The 17,337-nt window shown below is 42.1% G+C and overlaps 1 protein-coding gene and 1 long non-coding RNA gene across 2 annotated transcripts; both read right to left on the bottom strand.

Annotated features, from left to right (window-relative positions):
* Positions 1–1,491: 1,491 nt before the first annotated feature.
* Positions 1,492–3,645, bottom strand: LOC139838987 (uncharacterized). The gene is made up of 2 exons (XM_071829007.1): positions 3,084–3,645; positions 1,492–1,502 (listed from the first exon to the last, which is right to left on the bottom strand). The coding sequence occupies exons 1-2, from the start codon at positions 3,643–3,645 to the stop codon at positions 1,492–1,494; spliced, it is 573 nt and encodes a 190-aa protein (XP_071685108.1).
* Positions 3,646–4,326: 681 nt separating this feature from the next.
* On the bottom strand, positions 4,327–5,163 carry LOC127348424 (uncharacterized). The gene is made up of 2 exons (XR_007879781.2): positions 4,647–5,163; positions 4,327–4,547 (listed from the first exon to the last, which is right to left on the bottom strand). It is a non-coding gene; the product is annotated as an uncharacterized lncRNA (long non-coding RNA).
* Positions 5,164–17,337: the final 12,174 nt, after the last annotated feature.

Here is a 17,337-nt window from a genome sequence, read left to right as displayed (position 1 = left end):
TCTGCTCCATCGAGAAATAAATATTCGAAATTCCTGAATTCCAACGCCATGAAAATGCGCCACATAAATCCAAATTAAACCAACATGTGAGGAAACAGTGTGTTGTACACAGAATTAACGAACACAAAATCAAGTTCCCTTTCCGATTTCCACTCGCAAGCATCAGACTTAAAATTGTGCCCGTGAAAAAACAAAAACTCAATGCGAAAAGAAGTCAGTTATGCAAGAACGGTCCACAAATTGTTATCTTTATTTCAAGAAAGATAGAAAAAATTAAAGAAGGCACCATTATGAATTTTCTAGCTTAACAGAGCCTACTGCGAATCCAAAAAAAAAATTGTTTTGTGAGGATAAGATCATAAGCAACATATTCGTAAACCCTATTCTAGTTTCCACCAAAATACATAGCTTTTAGAATTCACTCGCAACCTTTAATTCCCTAATTATGAGAGAGGATCTGAACGAACCAGGACATTGTTGCAAGACTCGAAATATTTGTTGTTGAAATACAATTGAATTTCTCAAACCCAGCAAAGAGAGGGTAACATGACTCAAAAATACTAAGTGGGCAGCATTTCTAAGTAGGGCTACATAATTTAAAATTGAATAGAACTATGTACTGAAAACTAACCGAATGATTAGAAACTCTCGTTACATGGAACAAAAATCGGTTAGGATGGTTAAAGTGATGCTGAAATTAGAAGGATCCCTCACATATACCTATGTCACTATGTGCGCAAAATTTATAGACTCAACAATTATTCTATAGATATGAAATGAAGAAATTGCATACATTAGAACTTGGTTTCGTACAAAATGACTGATGTATGTATATACCAGCTCCACTCTCACCTTGGAGCGCCTGGTCTGTCCTCCCTGCGCAGCCCCATCGAGCCGCAGCCCGAGCCACGGCATGCTAGCCAGGGGCTCCCTGCTTAGACCCGGCAGTGGAGGAGTCGAAAATACCAGCCAGTCCACCATGGGAGAGGCTCGGCTCTCCGACTTTCCCACCTTCGTTGTCCCAAGGAGCAAACACCACCAGCACCTTCAAGCAGTAGTGGCGGCAGACAACAACACACCAAGACGCCCGGCGGAATAGCGCCCAGCCCCCGCTCAAAACGGGAGCGACCCAGGATGCCGCCGAAGAAAAAAAAGGAGCCAAAAAAGCAGGAAGAACCTCACCCACCTACCTAAGATCAATTCACGCCGCGGTCATCCAGGGGTCGCAAGCCATCAGAGACACAGTTCTTTCAGGCGCTGCACAAATAACCTGGCTTACGGTTTATCAGGCCTGATGAGAAAGCAATGAACTTAAATCCAAATGTGCATCTTACAAATCATCCTAGACCAAGACAACCACACTGAATTTATCAGGTGCACTCCACATTAAGAGACGCGCCAGCTCTTCAAACAGAACGTAGAGGCTCATCAGCTCACGTTGCAATCTGCTGAATAGCAAACTAATGTACCTTGCGGAGATTTTGTGTAGATCTAGACAAATGCTGTGCAAAAATACTGGGGCTAAATACAGAACAGGAACAACACCAGGAACCAAGAAATCTCTTCTCAGAGACACACCATGCTCATTCACAGCTCAACAACAACAACAACAACAACCAAGTCTTTCAGTCCCAAACAAGTTGGGTAGGCTAGGGTTGAAACCCATAAGATCTCGAAGCCAAGTCATGGTTCCGGAACGTGGATAGCTAACTTCCACGCACCCCTATCCATGGCTAAATCTTTGTCGATATTCCAAACCTTCAGGTCTCTCTTAACGGACTCCTCCCATGTCAAGTTTGGTCTACCACGACCCCTCTTAACATTCTCATCACGCTTTATCCGTCCGCTATGCACTGGCGCTTCCGGAGGCCTCCGTTGGATATGTCCAAACCATCTGAGACGATGTTGGACCAGCTTCTCTTCAATCGGTGCTACCCCAACTCTCTCCCGTATATCGTCGTTCCGTACCCGATCCTTTCTTGTGTGGCCACATATCCATCTCAACATGCGTATCTCTGCTACACTTAACTGTTGGATATGTCGTCTCTTCGTTGGCCAACACTCAGCGCCATACAACATCGCAGGTCGGATAACTGTCCTATAAAACCCGACTTTTAGCTTTTGTGGCACTCTCTTGTCACAGAGTACGCCAGAAGCTTGGCGCCACTTCATCCAACCAGCCTTGATTCGGTGGCCCACATCTTCATCGATATCGCCATCCTTCTGCAACATGGACCCCAAATATCGAAAAGTGTCTCTCTCCGGTACCACCTGCCCATCAAGGCTAACCTCTCCCTCCTCGTGCCTAATAGAACTGAAACTGCACCTCATGTATTCAGTTTTAGTTCTACTAAGCCTAAAACCTTTCGATTCGAGAGTTCGCCTCCACAACTCTAACTTTCTATTAACCCCCGTTCGGCTATCATCGACTAGCACCACATCATCCGCAAAGAGCATACACCATGGGATGTCTCCTTGTATATCCCTTGTGACCTCATCCATCACCAAATCAAAAAGATAAGGGCTCAAAGCTGACCCTTGGTGTAGCCCTATTCTAATTGGAAAGTCATCAGTGTCGCCATCGCTTGTTCGAACACTTGTCACAACATTATCATACATATCCTTGATGAGGGTAATGTACTTTATTGGGACTTTGTGTTTCTCCAAGGCCCACCACATGACACTCCGAGGTATCTTATCATAGGCCTTCTCCAAATCAATGAACACCATATGAAGGTCCTTCTTTTGCTCCCTGTATCTCTCCATCAGCTATCGTACCAAGAAGATGGCTTCCATGGTAGACCTCCCAGGCATGAAACCAAATTGGTTTTTGGTCACGCTTGTCAACCTTCTTAAGCGGTGCTCAATGACTCTCTCCCACAGCTTCATAGTATGGCTCATCAGCTTGATTCCACGGTAATTAGTACAACTTTGAACATCCCCCTTGTTCTTGAAGATTGGTACTAAAATACTCCGCCTCCATTCTTCGGGCATCTTGTTTGACCGAAAAATGAGGTTGAAAAGCTTAGTTAGCCATACTATCGCTACGTCTCCAAGGCCTCTCAACGCCTCGATGGGGATACCATCAGGACCCATCGCCTTGCCGCCTTTCATCCTCCTTAACGCCTCCTTAACCTCAGACTCCTGGATACGTCGCACAAAGCACATGCTGGTATCATCAAAGGAGTCGTCTAGCTCAATGGTAGAGCTCTCAGCCTCTCCATTGTAAAGGTTGTCAAAGTACTCCCGCCATCTACGCTTGATCCCCTCATCCTTCACAAGAAGCTGATCATCTCCGTCCTTGATGGATTTGACTTCGTTGACATCCCTCGTCTTCCTCTCCCTAAACTTGGCCATCTTATAGATGTCCCTTTCGCCTTCCTTCGTGTTTAAACGTTGGTAGAGGTCCTCATACGCCCGACCCCTTGCTTCACTCACCGCCCGCTTTGCAGCCTTCTTCGCCACCTTGTACTTCTCCATGTTAGCTGCACTCCTGTCCAGATATAGGCATCTGAAACAGTCATTTTTCTCCCTAATAACCTTCTGGACCTCATCGTTCCACCACCAGGTATCCTTAGCTTCCCTTCTACTTCCCTTAGTCACCCCAAACTCCTCTACAGCGACCTTCCGCAAGCAGGTCGCCATACTCGTCCACATCATGTTTGCATCGCCTCCTTCCTCCCAAGGGCCCTCCTTAATAACCCTCTCCCTGAAAGCCTGGGATGCCTCACCCTTGAGCTTCCACCACTTTGTTCTAGCGACTTTGGCGTGCTTACCCCGCTGGACACGGATCCTAAAGCAAAAGTCAGCAACCACCAGCTTATGTTGAGGGACAACACTCTCTCCAGGTATCACCTTACAATCAATGCAGGCGCGTCTGTCTTCTCTTCTAGAGAGGACAAAATCAATCTGGCTAGAGTGTAGACCACTACTGAACGTCACTAGATGGGATTCTCTCTTCCTAAAGAGGGTGTTAGCTACGACCATGTCATAGGCTAGAGCGAAGCTTAGGACATCTTCTCCTTCTTGGTTCCTGATGCCATAGCCAAAGCCCCCATGCACCCTTTCAAAACCTGTGTTAGATGTACCCACATGGCCATTGAGGTCTCCTCCTATGAAGAGCTTCTCACCAATAGGTACCCTCCTAACCAAGTCCTCCAGGCCTTCCCAGAACTCCCTCTTGGTGCTCTCATTGTGGCCTACTTGTGGGGCATACGCGCTGATAACATTGAGGACTAAGTCCCCAACAACCAGCTTGAAAAGGATCATCCGGTCCCCTTGCCTCTTGACGTCCACAACTCCATCCCTTGCTCATTCACAGCCTCATGGCACAAAAATCTAGAAGTTCATTGAAGTCTGCCGAAAACTCTGGAAAATGGAAGAACAGACTTCCAAGGGAGAAATTGTTCAAAATCCATCAGAACTCTTGCAAAATCTGTAGCTGAGCTTGGGGAATTGGGGGATTGGCGAGACGGGGGGCCTCCTGCTTGAAATTGCCGGGCCTTGTCATCGTCGGTCATGAGGGTCCGCATCAGGTCGATCATCTCCTGCTCATGGAGACAGGCAACACCACCAGGTCAGAGACCTAGAAGAGGAAAAAGGTAGAGGGGAATCGCGGTTTCTGGAGGGGATCTGAGTTCATTAACCTAACTCAAGGTCGAGGCGGTGCTGGACGTCGGCAAGGGTGTTTCTGGCGGCAAGAAGCGCCACGAACACGCCGTTCACTGCTGCTCGTCATGGCCACTTCCCCGATCTGGCGCAATTTGGTTTGAGCCGCCATTGACGCGACCTCGAGCTTGCGCCACCGTCATGGTCGCGACTGCCTCTCTTGATTTTTCCGGGCGGCGTGGATCTTCACTTCAGGCCGGTGCTACACCAAATCGTACTACGGAAACAACTATGGTTCTCTAGGAAGGCGTTGCAAGCTGTTTGGCGTGAAAGAGGAGGGCCACGAAGAGGAGCGATTACCTGAGCCCTGGGGAAAACCAGCCGGCCGCGCCAGCCGAATGAACATGCGAAGAAGATCCCACCAAAGAAGCAGCCCGTCCAGACCTAAATCGCGGAAACAAAAGACGTGATTAGCACGGGAATAGGCAAGATTCGCCATTAAAAAGAAAGAAAACGGCAGATCGAAGAGCAAAGGCACCGCGAATCGGCCGGAATCGAGACGAAATCTTGCACGCGAAGAGGAATGAACACGGTCGGTCAAACCCCCACCCACGCCGACGGAGAAGATAAACCAGGCCCAAGCATAACACGCGGCAACCATGCACAGAACCGGGCCAGGCCCAAATGGAGGCCATACACCGACAATAGGCCCTACAGCACCGTCCAAACGCTGAGGAAGCTGGGATTGCAACAGCCTTAACTCTTTTTAAAGAATTTTTTACGAAAATCTTTCGCTGTTCAACTCGAAAAGTGCTCAACTAATGAAAGTTAGATAATAACCTGGGGAACACGCACAAAAATTGGCTTCTCAAAATAACATTCTGGCTATTTTTAGGATTTTTTTAGTATCAGTCCAGAATCTGTTTTTAGACAGCACTTCCCCAAATATCATCTTCCTCATATTAGAGGCAACCATAAGAAGCGAAACAAGTATGTACAAATATCCGGCAATTGTAATATGCAATGAATGAGTGATGCCGGCATACCTCCCCCCAAGCTTAGGCTTTTGGCCTAAGTGGAGATCAACCCCAGCGAGGGTCAGGGTTCCACGCTGATGGATCATACATGGCGTGGTTGTAATAGGATCCCTGTGCAGAAGAAAAGGATGAAGGCTCCTCATGCGCAAAATGCTGATGTGAAGAGCTTGCTGCGTCGGATGACAAGTCGAGGGGTTCCTCAGCCTCCTCCAGGCCGTCCCCCGCGTGATGGCTGCACCCCTCTATGTAGGTATCAAGTTCATCTTCTGTGACCGACCAACTTTTCCTGGAATCAAGGTTAAACAAAGCAGGTGCAGGCAATTCAACTAGCCTTTCAGATTTAATTACTCTCCACTTTTTCTTGAAAAAGGTTATCTCATAGGACAGGTTATTCAAATTAGACCAATTAGAAACAAAGTCATGTTTTATCATGGAAACAATATCAAGTATCTCTATAGAGAGCTAAACATCAAGAGAATGAGGTTCTACACCATGCATAGCTAGCAAACGAGAGGCAATGAGACCTCCACAAATTCCTCCTTTATCACGGTTAGTAGCAAGCCTAAAAGCTATCAAAGCACCCAAATTATAAGTTCTATCAAGTTGCAATGCAGCAGCTAAGAAAACCAAGTCATGGATGGATAACTTATTTGCATTCTTTCTAGCAAGAACACACTTTGTGATAAAGTAAGCAAAATAGCGAATAGATGGCAGTTGAATACTACGAATTTTACCACTCTCATCTGAGAAGCTTCTCCCTCGACAGATCATCTCGTATAGATTCAAAAGTTGCCGTGGCAGCCCCCTAATCTTCTCACATGATCCCCATTGTGGCACTTTAATAGCTGCACAAAAATCATCAAAGGGCAAGTTGATAGTTTTATTGTAGATTTTATATCGAACCATGGGGTTAGGTTGGGACCAATGGAATTCAAAATCCTGCACCACTGACATGGTCAGTTTTGCATATTGGTAAGGTTCACCAACAACAAAATCTTCTAACCCTGCATTAGAAATTAGATTTTGAACATCCTGAAAAATTCCTGCACTCTTCATGAAATCGGTGCACGGGTAGTAGGAGGGGTATACTCCCTCTTCACGGTGGACTCTCATAACTTCATGGACCTCCAATTCATGTTGGTTGAGTTGGTGTCTATTCCACTCCATTTTCTGAAATTTTTCAACAATCATTATAAAAGTTGATTTTGAGACATATAAATGAGGGAAACTACTATAAGAACTTGATAGAGTACTAAACATGCATCAAAACTAATTTTTACAACTTAGAACAAGCATGCAAACTCACTTAACATGTCACCTACAGCAGCAAAATACTCAAGATATACTCAACCAAACAAAATTCTATTTGGATAATCGGAGGAGTCACATACCGGAGAACAAATACCCCAAATCTCAGCAGCAAAGATGGGCTGAGCAAGGAAATCGAAAATCTCGAGCAAGAACAGCAAGAAACTCGGGTTTGAACAATGGTGATGTGTTTTCCCGTGAAAGAGAGTGGAGTGGTAGGTGGATGAGTAAGTGGAGGGCCAGGTGGGGCCCTCACCACAGGGTGGCGCGCCCCCCTTGCCGGCCGTGCCGGCACATGGGGTGCAGCCCTGGGGTGCCCCACTGGTCAGCCCCAGACACTCCCAGGTTGCATTTTGAAAAATAGGACCAGCGGTATAATTTTTGTAAATTTTTGAAAACTTCGAAAAATGCACATTTCTGGGTGTTAAAATAACTATTATAGGGCAGAAAAAGATTTTCAAACTTCTAAACAACTAAAGCATCTTGCAAAACAAGTAGTACTACAGAAAGTGAACAAGTGTGGAGAAACAAAGAAATGTTGTTTAGCTCTTCTATGCATATAAAATGTACTTGTTAACAAGGTTGATCAAGTCTTGCCACCAAATAAATTTTACATGACATAAGAAGAAATAAACCTCAAATCAATCATGTTACCTTATATTGTATTGATATGGATCCAATCATAATATTTTGATATCCTTGTTTAGGCTCATGTATAGGACAATCAATAACTCCCACTTTGATAGTTCTCAAATTAGAAATTTTATTAACTCCATATACTTTATCAATCCTCTTGGGAAAATAAACAGTATGCTCCTTGTCATCAACACTGAAAGTAACTTTTCCTTTATTGCAATCAATAACAGCCCCTGCAGTGTTAAGAAAAGGTCTTCCAAGAATAATAGACATATTATCATCTTCAGGCATTTCCAACACAACAAAATCAGTTAATATTAAGCAATCATTAGTAACTTGAACAGGAACATCCTCGCATATACCAACAGGAACAGCAGTAGATTTATCAGCCATTTGCAAAGATATATCAGTTGGTATCAACTTATCTAAATAAAGTCTCTTGTAAAGAGAAAAAGGCATAACACTAACTCCTGCTCCCAAATCACATAGAGCAGTTCTAACATAATTATTCTTGATGGAACAAGGAATAGTCGGTATACCTGGGTCTCCCAGCTTCTTTGGAACCTTGCCATTGAAAGAGTAATTAGCAAGCATAGTGGAAATCTCCTCATTAGGAATCTTCCTTTTATTAGAGACAATATCTTTCATATACTTTGAATAAGGAGGCAATTTAATAGCATCAGTTAAAGGGATTTGCAAGAACAAAGGTTTCATCCAATCACAAAATTTATTATAGTGTTCTTCCTCCTTTGATTTTAGTTTCTTAACAGGAAAAGGCATTTGCTTTTGAACCCAAGGTTCTCTTTCATTACCATGTTTCTTAGAAACAAAATCTTCTTTAGTATACTTTTTATTTTTAGCATGCTTTTCAGGTTCATCTTCAACCTCTTCTTTATCAGAAACATCATTCTTATCATTATCTTTATCATGTTCATTACCACTTTCAGTTTCAGCATCAGAAATAGAAATACTATTAGGATCATTAACAGGCTCAGAGGATTCTACAATAGTGTTATGTTTCTTCTTATTTTTCTTAGAAGGAGCACTAGTTTCTTTAGTTTGTTGAGAATCTTGTTCAACTCTTTTGGGATGCCCCTCGGGATATAGAGGATCCTGAGTAGAAACACCACCTCCAGTTGTTACTTCATAAGCATGTTTTTCTTTAGAAGTATTTTTTAACAAGTCGTTTTGCACTTTAGTGAGTTGATCAATTTGAGTTGAACCATATGAAAATGTTTAACAAGCATCTTAACATCATTGGAGGTTCTCTCCACAATATCATGCAATTTACTAATAGCGTGAGAATTTTCCATTAGATGATTCTCTACTCTCATATTAAAATTATCTTGCTTAACAATATAATTATCAAACTCATCTAAACATTGATCAAGAGGTTTTGAGTAAGGAATACCTTCTTTATCAAAGCGTTGAAGAGAATGTACCTCAATCGTGGATGAAGGGGGAGTTATCTTACAGAAATCTTCTATGGGGGGTAAATTCTTCACATCTTCAGATTTAATACCTTTCTCCTTAAGAGATTTCTTGGCTTCCCTCATATCTTCATCATTTAATTTAATCATACCCCTCTTCTTCAATATTGATGTTGGGGTTGGTTCAGGTGTAGTCCAATCATCATGATTTTGGCTTATTCTAGCCATTAATTCTTCAGCATCGTCTGGAGTTCTTTTCCTGAAAACACAAACATCACAACTATCCAGGTATGCCCTAGACTCAATGGTTAGTCCACTATAAAATATATCAAGTAAGTCATGCTTTTCCAAATCATGTCCAGGCCGAGCTCTAAGAAGAGAGCAAAACCTTGCCCAAGCTTCAGGCAATTTCTCTCCATCTTCCTGGTCAAAACTATAAATTTTCTGCAAAGCAATATGTTGAGCACTAGCAGGAAAATATTTCCGAAAGAATACATCAAGCAAACCATTTGGACTATCAATAGAATCAGGAGGAAAACTATTATACCAAGTTTTAGCATCATCCTTTAATGAGAAAGGAAAAAATTTAGCAACAAAATAAGTACGCTTCTTGATATCATCAAAAAACAAGCTACTCAAAGTAGAAAGCTTATTCATGTGCTCTACAACACTTTCTTTTTCAGTACCACAAAAAAGTTGTTTTCTCAACAATAGATATATGAGATAAATCAAGAGAAAAATCATAATCCTTATCCTTAATGTTTATAGGAGATGTGGCAAATTTAGGATCAGGAGACAGTTTATATCTAATAGCACGTTGTGCAAGAAGCTTTTTAATGTTACTTGCATCAGTAGTAGCATTACATTTATCAATAAAATCATCATCAAGTTCCACATAATCTTCATCAAGATCATCACTAGAGTATTCAACAAACTCAGGTGAATTAACACGTGTAACAGTATTTTCATTAGGAATTTTAGTATTTTCAATTTGTCTAGACCTAGCAATTGTAGCATCTAGAAAAGGACCTAATGAACCATTATCATCAAGCACAGTAGAAGCATCATCAAAATTATAAGAGGAATTTTCAGATTCAGCAGAAGTACCAGCATGTGAAGCTTGTGGTGGTGAAACAAGTTGACTTATCACAGATGGTGAATCAAGAGCAGCAGAGGTACTCAGAGTTGTACCTTTTCTTGTAGTGGATGGTAATATGGCGACTTTAGTATCGCGAGGTTTACCCATGATGGAGGATTTGCAGCGAACAATATCAATTCAGGTGAACTTGCAAATAAAGCTATGCTACCCGACAACGGCGCCAGAAAATAGTCTTGATAACCCACAAGTATAGGGGATCGCAACAGTCTTCGAGGGAAGTAAAATCGAATTTATTGATTCGACACAAGGGGAGCCAAAGAATATTTGTAAGCCTTAACAGCGGAGTTGTCAATTCAGCTGCACCTGGAAACATACTTGCTCGCAAGAGTTTATCAGTAGCAACTGTTTTATAGCAGTAGCAGTAGTGAAATATAAGCGGTAGTGTAATAAAGACAGCAGTAGTGATTATAGTAAACAACAGGATTAAAATACTGTAGGCACAGGGATGGATGAACGGGCGCTGCATGGATAAGAGAACTCATGTAATAATCAAGGCAGGGCATTTGCAGATAATAATAACACAGTATCCAAGTACTAAACAACCATAGGCATGTGTTCCGTATATAGTCGTACGTTCTCGCAATGAGAAACTTGCACAACATCTTTGTCCTACCAGCCGATGGCAGCCGGGCCTCTAGGGAAACTACTGGTAATTAAGGTACTCCTATTAATAGAGTACCGGAGCAAAGCATTAACACTCCGTGAACACATGTGATCCTCATATCACAGCCTTCCCCTCCGGTTGTCCCAATTTCTGTCACTTTGGGGCCTCGGGTTCCGGACAACAATATGTGTATACAACTTGCAGGTAAGATCATAAAACAATGAATATCATCATGAATCAATAACATGTTCAGATCTGAAATCATGGCACTCGGGCCCTAGTGACAAGCATTAAGCATAACAAGTGGCAACAATATCATAAAAGTACCAACTACGGATACTAGGCACTATGCCCTAACAATCTTATGGCTATTACATGAACAATCTCATCCAAGCCCTACCATCCCCTTCAGCCTACAGCAGGGGAATTACTCACACATGGATGGGGGAAGCATGGATGGTTGATGGAGAGGCGTCGGTGGTGATGATGGCGATGATCTCCTCCAATTCCCTGTCCCGGCAGGGTGCCAGAACGGAGTTTCTGATCCCGAGACGGAGTTTCGCGATGGCGGCGGAGTTCTGGATGTCTTCTGGCAAATTGGTCGAACCCCCGTGCGTTTTTAGGTCAAGGGCTTTAAGTAGTCTAGAGGGGAGCGTTGGGGGCTGGCCGAGGCGACGCCACCATAGGGCGGTGCTGTCCAGGTCTGGCGCGTGGTTGACGAGGGAGGAAATCCCTGTTGTGTAGCTTTCTGGTCCCCGGCAACGGCGCCAGAAAATAGCTTGATGTCTACGCGTGCTTCTATTCCTGTAGACAGTGTTGGGCCTCCAAGAGCAGAGGTTTATAGAACAGCAGCAAGTTTCCCTTAAGTGGATCACCCAAGGTTTATCGAACTCAGGGAGGAAGAGGTCAAAGATATCCCTCTCAAGCAACCCTGCAATCACGATACAAGAAGTCTCTTGTGTCGCCAACACACCTAATACACTTGTCAGATGTACAGGTGCACTAGTTCAGCGAAGAGATAGTGAAATACAGGTGGTATGAATGTATATGAGCAGTAGTAACGGCACCAGAAAAGTGCTTGCTGGCGTGCAGTTGATGTGGGAGATATTGCAGGAAGTAGAGATGCAGTAAAACAGTAAACAAGCGATGATTGCAGTATTTGGAAACAAGGCCTAGGGATCATACTTTCACTAGTGGACACTCTCAACATTGATCACATAATAAAACCACTCTACACTCTCTTGTTGGATGATGAACACCACTAATTGTGTAGGGCTACAAGAGCACCTCAATGCCGGAGTTAACAAGCTCCACAACATTCGATATTCATATTTAAATAACCTTAGAGTGCATGATAGATCAACACAATTATACCAAGTACTAACATAGCATGCACACTGTCACTTTCATACTATGAAAGGAGGAATAGATCACATTAATACCATCATAGTAATAGTTAACTTCATAATCTACAAGAGATCACAATCATAAACTACGCCAAGTACTACATGATGCACACACTGTCACCATTACATCATGGAGGAGGAATAGAGTACTTTAATAACATCACTAGAGTAGGACATAGATGAATAGTGATACAAAACTCATATGAATCTCAATCATGTAAGGCAGCTCATGAGATCATTGTATTGAAGTACATAGGAGAGAGATTAACCACATAGCTACCGGTACAACCCTTAGCCTCGATGGAGAACTACTCCCTCCTCATGGGAGACAACAGCGTTGATGGAGATGGCGGTGGTGTCGATGGAGAAGCCTTCCGGGGGCACTTCCCCGTCCCGGTGGCGTGCCGGAACAGAGACTCCTGTCCCCCAGATCTTGGCTTCGCGATGGCGGCGGCTCTGGAAGGTTTCTCGTACCGTGGCTTATTCGTATCGAAGTTTTAGGTCAGGTACCTTTAAATAGGCGAAGATGCAGAGTTGGAGGGCTGACGAGGCGACGACACAATAGGGGGGGCACGGCCCACCCCTTGGCCGCGCCGCCTACATGTGTGGGGCCCACAGGGCCCTCCTCTGGTGACTCTCGGGTGTTCTGGAAGCTTCGTGGAATTCTAAGATGTGGGCGTTGATTTCGTCCAATTCCGAGAATATTTCCTTACTAGGATTTCTGAAACCAAAAACAGCAGAAAACAAGAACTGGCACTTCGGCATCTCGTCAATAGGTTAGTTCCGGAAAATGCATAATAATGACATAAAGTGTGAACAAAACATGTAAGTATTGTCATAAAACAAGCATGGAACATAAGAAATTATCGATACGTCGGAGACGTATCAGCATCCCCAAGCTTAGTTCCTACTCGTCCCGAGTAGGTAAACGATAACAAAGATAATTTCTGAAGTGACATGCTACCAACATAATCTTAATCATACTATTGCAAAGTATATAAGATGAATGCAGCGATTCAAAGCAATGGTAAAGACAATGATTAAACAACTGAATCATATAGCAAAGACTTTTCATGAATAGTACTTTCAAGACAAGCATTAATAAGTCTTGCATAAGAGTTAACTCATAAAGCAATATTTTCAAAGTAAAGCATTGGAGCAACACAAAGGAAGATTAAGTTTCAGCGGTTGCTTTCAACTTGTAACATGTATATCTCATGGATAGTTGTCAACATAAAGTAATATAACAAGTGCAATATGCAAGTATGTAGGAATCAATGCACAGTTAACACAAGTGTTTGCTTCTAAGATGGAAGGAAGTAGGTAAACTGACTCAACATAAAAGTAAAAGAATGGCCCTTCGCAGAGGGAAGCAGGGATAAATCATGTGCTAGAGCTTTTCAAGTTTTAAAATCATATAGAGAGCATAAAAGTAAAATTTTGAGAGGTGTTTGTTGTTGTCAACGAATGGTAGTGGGTACTCTAACCCCTTGCCAGACAGACTTTCAAAGAGCGGCTCCCATGCAGGACGTTATCTCTACCAGCAAGGCAGATCATCCCTCTTCTCTTTTGTTTACACATGTACTTTAGTTTTTATTTATGGGTGACACTCCTCCCAACCTTTGCTTACACAAGCCATGGCTAACCGAATCCTCGGGTGCCTTCCAACAATCTCATACCATGGAGGAGTGTCTATTTGCAAAATTAAGTTGCTTACTGATGAATCAGAGCAAAACATGTGAAGAGAATTATTAATGAAGTTAATTAATTGGGGGCTGGGAACCCCATTGCCAGCTCTCTTTGCAAAATTATTGGATAAGCGGATGAAGCCACTAGTCCATTGGTGAAAGTTGCCCAACAAGATTGAAAGATAAAACACCACATACTTCCTCATGAGCTATAAAACATTGACACAAATTAAGAAGCATTTTGAATTGTTTAAAGGTAGCACACGAAGTATTTACTTGGAATGGCAGAAAATACCATGTAGTAGGTAGGTATGGTGGACACAAATGGCATAGTTTTTGGCTCAAGGATTTTGGATGTACGAGAAGTATTCCCTCTCAGTACAAGGCTTAGGCTAGCAAGGTTATTTGAAGCAAACACAAGTATGAACCGGTAGAGCAAAACTTGCATAAGAGCATATTACAAGCATTATAAGACTCTATACTGTCTTCCTTGTTGTTCAAACACCTTACTAGAAAATATTTAGACTCTAGAGAGACCAGTCAGGCAAACCAAATTTTAACAAGCTCTACAGTGTTTCTTCACTAATAGGTACAAAGTATATGATGCAAGAGCTTAATCATGAGCACAACAATTGCCAAGTATCAAATTATTCAAGACATTATACCATTTACCACATGTAGCATTTTCTGTTTCCAACCATATAACAATGAACGAAGCAGTTTCAACCTTCGCCATGAACATTAAAAGCTAAGAACATATATGTTCATATGAACCAGTGGAGCGTGTCTCTCTCCCAGACAAGCATGCATTTATTCAAACAAAAACAAAAATAGAAACAAACAGACGCTCCAAGTAAAGTACATAAGATGTGACCGAATAAAAATATAGTTTCAAGAGAAGTGACCTGATAAGTTGTTGATGAAGAAGGGGATGCCTTGGGCATCCCCAAGCTTAGACGCTTGAGTCTTCTTGAAATATGCAGGCATGAACCATGGGGGCATCCCCAAGCTTAGACTTTTCACTCTTCTTGATCGTATTATATCATCCTCCTCTCTTGACCCTTGAAAACTTCCTCCACACCAAACTCGAAACAAACTCATTAGAGGGTTAGTGCATAATCAAAAACTCACATGTTCAGAGGTGACACAATTATTTTTAACACTTCTGGACATTGCACAAAGCTACTGGAAGTTAATGGAACAAAGAAATCCATCCAACACAGCAAAAGAGGCAGTGCGAAATAAAAGGCAGAATTTGTCAAAACAGAACAGTCCGTAAAGACGCATTTTTCCGGGGCACCAGACTTGCTCAAATGAGAAAACTCAAAACTAATGAAAGTTGCGTACATATCTGAGGATCACGCACGTAAATTGGCATAATTTGCTGAGTTACCTACAGTGAAGTTTACCCAAATTCGTGACAGCAAGAAATCTGTTTCTGCGCAGTAATCCAAATCTAGTATGAACTTTTGATTAGAGACTTTACTTGGCACAACAATGCAATAAAATAAAGATAAGGAGAGGTTGCTACAGTAGTAACAACTTCCAAGACACAAATATAAAACAAAAGAACTGTAGCAAAATAAACACATGGGTTATCTCTCAAGAAGTTCTTTCTTTATAGCCATTAAGATGGGCTCAGCAGTTTTAATGATGCACTCGCAAGAAATAGTATTTGAAGCAAAAGAGAGCATCAAGAGGCAAATTCAAAACAAATTTAAGCCTAACATGCTTCCTATGAAAGGGAATCTTGTAAATAAATAAGTTATGTAGGCATAATGCAACAAGCATAAAAAGACTAGACAAGTGCAACTTCAAGCTTTTAAGCATATAGAGAGGTGTTTTAGTAACAGGAAAACTTCTACAACCATATTTTCCTCTCTCATAATAATATCCAGTAGTATCATGAGCAAACTCAACAATATAACTATCACATAAAGCATTCTTATCATCAGTCTCATGCATAAAAGTATTACTACTCCCAACATAAGCATAGTCATTCTTATTAATTGTAGTGGGAGCAAATTCAACAAAGTAGCTATCATCAAATATAGGAGGCATATTGTAATCATAATCAAATTTATCCTCCATAGTAGGTGGCACCAAAATACTACTATCATTATAATCATCATAAATAGGAGGCAAAGTATCATCAAAGTAAATTTTCTCCTCAATGCTTGGGGGACTAAAAATATCATGCTCATCAAAACCAGCTTCCCCAAGCTTAGAATTTTCCATATCATTAGCAACAATGGTGTTCAAAGCGTTCATACTAATATCATTACTACTAGCATGCAAATAAGGTTCCATAGGTTTTTTAATTTCCGCATTAAACCATCCATGTCTTAAATGAGGAAATAGAATAAGAAGCTCATTGTTGTCCATTATGCCTAACTAGTGTAAAGAAGAAACAAAAAGATGCAATTGCAGGATCTAAAGGAAATAGCTTCGAGCACTTACAACGGTACCAGAAAAGTGTTTGGTTACCTGGGACCGGAGTGTGAGTTCCTTTTACCTTTCCTCCCCGGCAACGGCGCCAGAAAAGTGCTTGTTGTCCAGGTCTGGCGCGTGGTTGACGAGGGAGGAAATCCCTGTTGTGTAGCTTTCTGGTCCCCGGCAACGGCGCCAGAAAATAGCTTGATGTCTACGCGCGCTTCTATTCCTGTAGACAATGTTGGGCCTCCGAGAGCAGAGATTTGTAGAACAGCAGCAAGTTTCCCTTAAGTAGATCACCCAAGGTTTATCGAACTCAGGGAGAAAGAGGTCAAAGATATCCCTCTCAAGCAACCCTGCAATCACGATACAAGAAGTCTCTTGTGTCCCCAACACACCTAATACACTTGTCAGATGTATGGGTGCACTAGTTCGGCGAAGAGATAGTGAAATACAGGTGGTATGAATGTATATGAGCAGTAGTAACGGCACCAGAAAAGTGCTTGCTGGCGTGCAGTTGATGTGGGAGATATTGCAGGAAGTAGAGATGCAGTAAAACAGTAAACAAGCGACGATTGCAGTATTTGGAAACAAGGCCTAGGGATCATACTTTCACTAGTGGACACTCTCAACATTGATCACATAATAAAACCACTCTACACTCTCTTGTTGGATGATGAACACCACTAATTGTGTAGGGCTACAAGAGCACCTCAATGCCGGAGTTAACAAGCTCCACAACATTCGATATTCATATTTAAATAACCTTAGAGTGCATGATAGATCAACACAATTATACCAAGTACTAACATAGCATGCACACTGTCACCTTGATACTATGAAAGGAGGAATAGATCACATTAATACCATCATAGTAATAGTTAACTTCATAATCTATAAGAGATCACAATCATAAACTACGCCAAGTACTACATGATGCACACACTGTCACCATTACATCATGGAGGAGGAATAGAGTACTTTAATAACTTCACTAGAGTAGCACATAGATGAATAGTGATACAAAA

Source organism: Lolium perenne, chromosome 4 (genome assembly GCF_019359855.2).
Source record: "Lolium perenne isolate Kyuss_39 chromosome 4, Kyuss_2.0, whole genome shotgun sequence".
NCBI classification, from domain to species: Eukaryota; Viridiplantae; Streptophyta; class Magnoliopsida; order Poales; family Poaceae; genus Lolium; species Lolium perenne.
Note: the sequence above shows the minus strand (reverse complement) of the source record. Positions and strands in the feature narration are given on the sequence as shown.